The sequence below is a fragment of the Emiliania huxleyi genome (assembly GCF_000372725.1).
Source record: "Emiliania huxleyi CCMP1516 chromosome Unknown EMIHUscaffold_1324, whole genome shotgun sequence".
Lineage (NCBI taxonomy): Eukaryota > Haptophyta > Isochrysidales > Noelaerhabdaceae > Emiliania > Emiliania huxleyi.
The window spans coordinates 1-6209 of NW_005201264.1; the positions used below are offsets into that span (position 1 = coordinate 1).

Genomic DNA, 6209 nt, shown 5'->3' on the forward strand with positions numbered 1-6209 from the left:
ATCGTCGGCGGGATCTCGGCCCCAACAAAGTCGATGAAGTCCTTGTTGCCTGCTCGCAGCATGTCACCGTGAAACTACGCTGTTCACAACCATGGACAGACGATAGGATGCTCGATGCCGACGCCAACAATCTTGCCGTCAATGCCCCCCGTGACGCCGTTGCGGCCATGCCGCTTGAATGGGTTGACCATAGGCAGCTCGTCCGAGCCGGCAAAGTTGACCTATAGCCGATGTGCATCCGAGATTGCGCCGAGAGCCGACGAGATACCCGAACAAGAACCGACGAGCTGACCACACAGCCGGTGTAGCTTTGCACGATGGAGCGTGCGATCGGATGGTTATCGCGCACCTCCACCGCCGCCAGCCAGCGGTGCAACTGCTCCTTAGTGTAGGTGCTCGAGAAGACCACGAACTCGACGAGGTCGAATTGGCCTGCTCGCAGAAATAGACGCGTGAAGAGGCGCTCATTGTGCGGGGCCGTAGGTGTGGCGACAGCGCACCCTTCGTCAGCGTGCCCGTCTTGTCGAGACCAATATACTTCATCCTGCTGAGCGCCTCTAGAGCCGTGCTCTGCTTGAGCAGCAGCGAGTGCCTGGTCACGGCCGCATCTGTCAGCTTGTCTTGACGGCAGCAGGCGCCGGGGAGAGGCAGAGCACCGTTTCGCGAGCGCGGCGAGCGCGGCGCCGTAGGCGAACGGCGCTGCGCCAAGGAGTGCGCAGGGGCATCCCGCGACGAGCACGACGAGGAACTGCTTGAATCCTGTTCACAGCTCGCCTTTGAACGGGGCGCTGGTCAGGGCAAACAGCCCGACTAGGGACAGCCCGAAGCCTTGCACGTAGCCGATCGCGGCGGCCGCGAGGATGATCGCCGGCGTGTAGAACTTGGCAAAACGGCTGACTGTCTCCTCCGTCTCTGAGAGGGTGCCCTGCGCGTCCTTGACGGAGTCCATCTGTTCAAGGCCAAAGACGTGAGACGAGCGGGGCGATGTGTCCCCTCCATGGCTGGTCCACCAATGACGCGGTGAAGCTCTTGTCCGCCGACGCATCCGCTTTCACCTCCATGTACCTGAGATTGCGCGGATGACCGTCACTCCTTGGAAGCTCTGTTCGCCCTCATGCGTCGCGCACCCGGACGCGACAATTGCGCCGCTTTTGACGGACGCGCCCTGCTCCTTCTCGACGGGCATCGCCTCGCCGGTGAGTCGGCTCTCGTCGACCGACGCCTTGCCCGTCGTCACGACTCCTACAGCAACCGTTGCTGTCATCAGCCTCTCGCGCCCGAATCGCCGATGCAACTTCTTCCACCGTCTGTCGGAATCGCGTCTCCCGCGCGCACGATGTACACGTCCCCAGCCTAGTCAAGACGCCTCCGCGTGAAGAGGCGCCGTTGAGAGGTCCCAGTCCCGGCGAAGCGTGCGCATATCTCCGCCTGCAACTCCGGCACCGGCTTGGAGCTGCCGCCCGGCATGTCAACCTTTGGCGGCGGGCCGTTTGCAGCCCCGCGCAGCTGCCGCTCGAAGCGCTCGACGAAGAAGAACTTGACCATGTCCATCAGCGAGACGATGGCGCCCACCTATTCACAGGGTCAAGTGTGAAGAGACCCACCTGCAGGCCATGCCCACATTGAGAAGCTGTCGCAGACCGATGCGGCCTCGACGTAGTCTCCGAGCACCACCGAGCCGAGCGCGGCCACGGTCATCAGAAACTCGACGTTGGGCAGACCGCGACGGACGGAAAGGTACGCCTGGAGAAGGGGCGAGGAGCTCACCACCGAGCCCATCTGAGTCTGGGCGGTCTCGCATCTCGGCGGCACGCAGCTACTGGCGCGCGCCGAGTGGAACATCGGCCAGCTGAGCAGGATCGAACCCCCGGCCAGGCCAAGCGCGAGCGTGGGCAGCACGCCATACAAGTTGAGGCCAAGCGCCCCGCAAAAGAGAAGGATCTGGAGTGCCGTCACTAGCGACCGCATCACCTCTGCGCCCGTCAGCGAGGCCCCACCGCCGCCGCTGCCGCTCGCGCCAGCGTCGGCGATTGAGGCGCCGAGCTGCTTCGTGTTGAGGATCCGGACGATTTCGGCCGCCTGCGGGGCGCAGTGTGCGAGGCGCGCGATACACGGGTTTTGATTAGCACAGGAGGTGATGTCGTTCGTCTTTGCTATGACTGGAGAGCGCCTCAAGCTTCGCCCGGTGGTCGACAATGCAGCGGCGGTCATTGACGCTGATCTTGATCTCAAGGACGTCCTCCTACGAGCAAGGGAGCTTTGGCAGCTGAAAGGGGAATTTGTGTCCATGCGGATTGGGCGTTGATATGACCCGTTGGCTCGGCTTCTCTCGTTCCTCGCCGCCACGCTGGGATCTTGTGTCGACCTCCCTCGCGTGTTTGCTTTTGTAGGCACGCCTCGAAAGGCTCAAGCAGCTTGCGGACGAGGGCGGCCTCGCCCTGGCAGCACAGGTGGTCGACGCGAATGATAGTGCTCTGAACCACATTGCCGGACTTGTCGTCCGCCATCTGTCCGTGAAGCTCGACTCGCGGCGCGATGAGTTATGCGTGCCCGGTCGTCGATCCCGCGAAGGGCACCGGATCGCGGGATTATTTCATTATACCCGCGCAGATTTCTTTTTAATTCGCCACCCAACTACCCACCACCAACCCTGAGAACCTGCCGCGGAATTTCTTTAAATTCTAAATTTCTTCTTCTCACTGCCCCAGCCAGCGCCTGCGGTGTGTTTGTCACCAGCACCCCTCACACACTATGTCGCGCTCCCCTCGCGCCGCACGCACCGAGGAGGACGCCCCGCCCACGGACTGGCTGGCCGAGCTGCCGCACGAGCTGCACCTCCGCATCCTCGAGGGCGTCGACGACTTCTCCGACTGCGCCGCCTTCAGCCTCGCGTCGCCGCGCCTCGGCCTCCTCGCCCTGCGCAGCGGCCTGGCGCGCTTCAAGGACCCTCTCTTCGCCGTGGCGATGCGGCTGCTGCTCAGCCAGCGCTTCGTCGGTGGCTTCGGTGTGGTGATGCTCAGCGAGGACACGCTCCGCAGATATGCCGCCGATCACCGCGCCAGCGCCGACCACTTCCCGTGGCTAGCGAGGGTGAGCCCGGCGCTCCGCCTCGCGTCGGAAGTGGAGGGCGCTGGAGAGCGCCGAACCGAGGTCTGGAGGCTGCGGCGCGGCTATAATTGCGCGAAGCTGCGTTTGCGTTTCTTGCGGAGCGGCCGGGTGAAGCATCTCAGGGGCGAGCGAGGAGCAGAGCGGAAGGTGCGCATGGAGTTTCCCAGCGGCACTGTGCATTGCTACGAGGGCGAGCGAGGTGCAGAGCGGATGGTGCGCGCGGAGTTTCCCAACGGCGAGGTGCAGCACTACGAGGGCGAGCGAGGTGCAGAGCGGATGGTGCGCATGGAGTTTCCCAACGGCACTGTGCATTGCTACGAGGGCGAGCGAGGTGCAGAGCGGATGGTGCGCATGGAGTTTCCCAGCGGCACTGTGCACTGCCACGAGGGCGAGCGAGGTGCGGAGCGGAAGGTGCGCATGGAGTTTCCCAGCGGCACTGTGCAGTACTACGAGGGCGAGCGAGGTGCAGAGCGGATGGTGCGCGCGGAGTTTCCCAACGGCGAGGTGCAGCACTACGAGGGCGAGCGAGGTGCAGAGCGGATGGTGCGCATGGAGTTTCCCAACGGCACTGTGCAGTACTACGAGGGCGAGCGAGGTGCAGAGCGGATGGTGCGCATGGAGTTTCCCAGCGGCACTGTGCACTGCCACGAGGGCGAGCGAGGTGCGGAGCGGAAGGTGCGCATGGAGTTTCCCAGCGGCACTGTGCAGTACTACGAGGGCGAGCGAGGTGCAGAGCGGATGGTGCGCATGGAGTTTCCCAGCGGCACTGTGCATTGCTACGAGGGCGAGCGAGGTGCAGAGCGGATGGTGCGCGCGGAGTTTCCCAACGGCACTGTGCAGTACTACGAGGGCGAGCGAGGTGCAGAGCGGATGGTGCGCGCGGAGTTTCCCAGCGGCGAGGTGCAGCACTACGAGGGCGAGCAAGGTGCGGAGCGGAAGATGCGCGCGGAGATTCCTAGCGGCGCCGTGCAGCATTTCGAGGGCGAGCGAGGTGCGGAGCGGAAGGTGCGCGTGGAGCGGGCCGACGGCGAGGTGCAGCACTACGAGGGCGACAAAGGTGCGGAGCGGAAGGTGTGCACGGAGTTTGCCGACGGCGAGGTGCAGTACTACGAGGGCGACAAGGTACAGAGCGGAGGGTGCGCGCGGAGTTTGCCAGCGGCACCTTGCTGCACTACGAGGGCGACAAAGGCGCGGAGCGGCTTGTGCAGCTCTTTTGAGGGCGAGCGAGGCGCGGAGTAGAACGCGCGCGAGGTGTTGATCGACAAGTACAAGTACTACGAGGGCGAAAAGGGTGGCAGGCAGGTGCAAAGCACGCGGCTCGTTCCCAAAAGGAGTTACCCGGTCGTACGAAGTTTTCGGGTAAACCCTCTCCACAAGCACAAGGTCGCTCGTATTACATATTCTTGTGGGGGTCGGCTACGGGGTGTGGAGGGTGAGTTGACCAAGGGTTGTGCGCTGGGCCCTCCTGCTCGGCTCCAGCCGGTGGGGCCAGGGGGGGCGACCCTCGCATCTCCACGCCCGGCTAGACGCCCGGACACGGGCAGGAGAGCCCCACGGCATTCAAAGTGCAAGCACTGGCCCGGTGCACGTGAGTGAGCAGCCTGCCCCTCCCTCCCGACAAACCAACTCCCGCACACACACTGGGAAGAGGCACGAGGAGGGCGGCGACTTCGACCGACTATGGAGGACCCGTCGCCAGACGACGCAGGGCAGAAGACGGTGAGGCGGAGCAGACGCGCAGGGTGAGACGAGGGAGGGAGCAGGACTTTGCGGAGATCAGCAGGAGGATGTACGAAGAGATTAGGAGCAGCAGGGACCCGAGGGACCATGTGGAAGACGGCTAGTGCTAGTCCCCCATCGGGAGGACGACCCCGGCTAGTCGCCGACCACACCCACAAAGAACCCTGCACAAAGATCGCAAGGGCGGGGGCCTGTTCCTTTTTACCCATCTCACAGTAGAGAGGTGTCCGTTTTTATTTATTTATTTATCGCACTCTGGCCATCGAATGACTCCGAATGACTCACTGTGTGTGCTAAGACAGAATCTCCGCAGACAGCCAAAACGGGCCGTGCCGCGTTTGTGGTGTCCTCTCAAGCACTAGCTTCTGGGCGCCGCACTCGAGTGGGCGGGTCACATCTATGTGGGCCCAAGTGCGCACTAGGCGCATATGCTAGTGATATCCTGCCCTATGGGAGGCAGAGGGATGGGGGGAGGGGGGGGCAGAGGTAAGGTGGGGTGAGACTGGGGAGGACCTCAGAGATCCTCCATGGGGGTGGGGTCCGGCTCGAAAAGGTCAAAGTGCTCGATGCCGGTCCCGCCATCGCCGCCGACGCCGTCGCCCTCGTCCGCCTCGGAGGCGGGGGTCGTCGGGCGGGGCGCCTCGCCCGTCGCGAACCTGCCGCCGAACACGGCGTCGGCCGGCGCCGAGGCGCCGGCAGCCGTGATCAGGTCGGCGACCTTTCGGTCCCTGCAGGCCGCATCAATTTTGCCGCTCCGGGACGGCTCGTAGAGCTCGTTGGCGAGCCAGTCCCGGGCGACCTTCGTCGCCACGGAGCCCAGAGGGACCGTGGCGTACACCAGGTCGCCGAACCCGCTGCCCCCCTCGGGAGGCAGCGAGTAGGCGACCTGAATCTTGGACCCGGTGGGGATGCGCGCCGCCTGCGCCGCAGCCTCCAAGCCCTCCATCACGAACTCGACGTTCTCGCGCAGCTGCGCGTGCGGGTAGTCCGCACGCTCGGCCTCGCTCGCGGCCGCCGCCGCAGCCTTCCTCTCCGCCTTGTTCGCCTTCTGCCGGGCCTTTTTGGCCCTGCGAGCCGCGGCCCGAGCATCCTTCTGCTCCTCCGTCGGCTCCTGCTTCCGCGACGCCTCGGGGCCGATGTGACCAAGCGCTGCCTGGTAGCGTGGTTTGACCTCACACCCATGCGTAGGGGGCCCACAGCGCCCCAAAATCCACCAGTGTGGGATTTTTTTAATATACCAAGAGGAGGGCTCCCTCTGCGCTGTGGGATTTCGCGCAATCGCTTGACTCTGAAAAGCTCGCTATATGTACCGCCTTTCTGAGCGCTGTGGTCGCCGCAGACTGGCTCCAACTTGACGGCGG

The 6209-nt window shown here is 64.2% G+C and overlaps 3 protein-coding genes across 3 annotated transcripts; 1 reads left to right on the forward strand and 2 right to left on the reverse strand.

Moving 5' to 3' along the window:
- Window positions 1-83: 83 nt before the first annotated feature.
- Window positions 84-2507, reverse strand: EMIHUDRAFT_252377 (hypothetical protein; the record flags this gene model as incomplete). Its single annotated transcript, XM_005788712.1, has 12 exons — window positions 84-221; window positions 293-432; window positions 501-592; window positions 657-751; window positions 836-925; window positions 1011-1065; window positions 1128-1242; window positions 1305-1353; window positions 1444-1572; window positions 1642-1743; window positions 1813-2153; window positions 2366-2507. 12 exons carry the CDS (start codon window positions 2505-2507, stop codon window positions 84-86), a joined length of 1488 nt encoding a protein of 495 aa, XP_005788769.1.
- Window positions 2508-2751: 244 nt separating this feature from the next.
- EMIHUDRAFT_122538 (hypothetical protein) lies at window positions 2752-4347 on the forward strand (the record flags this gene model as incomplete). Its single annotated transcript, XM_005788713.1, has 1 exon — window positions 2752-4347. One exon carries the CDS (start codon window positions 2752-2754, stop codon window positions 4345-4347), a length of 1596 nt encoding a protein of 531 aa, XP_005788770.1.
- A 1015-nt stretch (window positions 4348-5362) lies between these two features.
- EMIHUDRAFT_122539 (hypothetical protein) lies at window positions 5363-6030 on the reverse strand (the record flags this gene model as incomplete). The annotated part of the gene is made up of 2 exons (XM_005788714.1): window positions 5363-5997; window positions 6027-6030. 2 exons carry the CDS (start codon window positions 6028-6030, stop codon window positions 5363-5365), a joined length of 639 nt encoding a protein of 212 aa, XP_005788771.1.
- Between the last annotated feature and the right edge of the window lie 179 nt (window positions 6031-6209).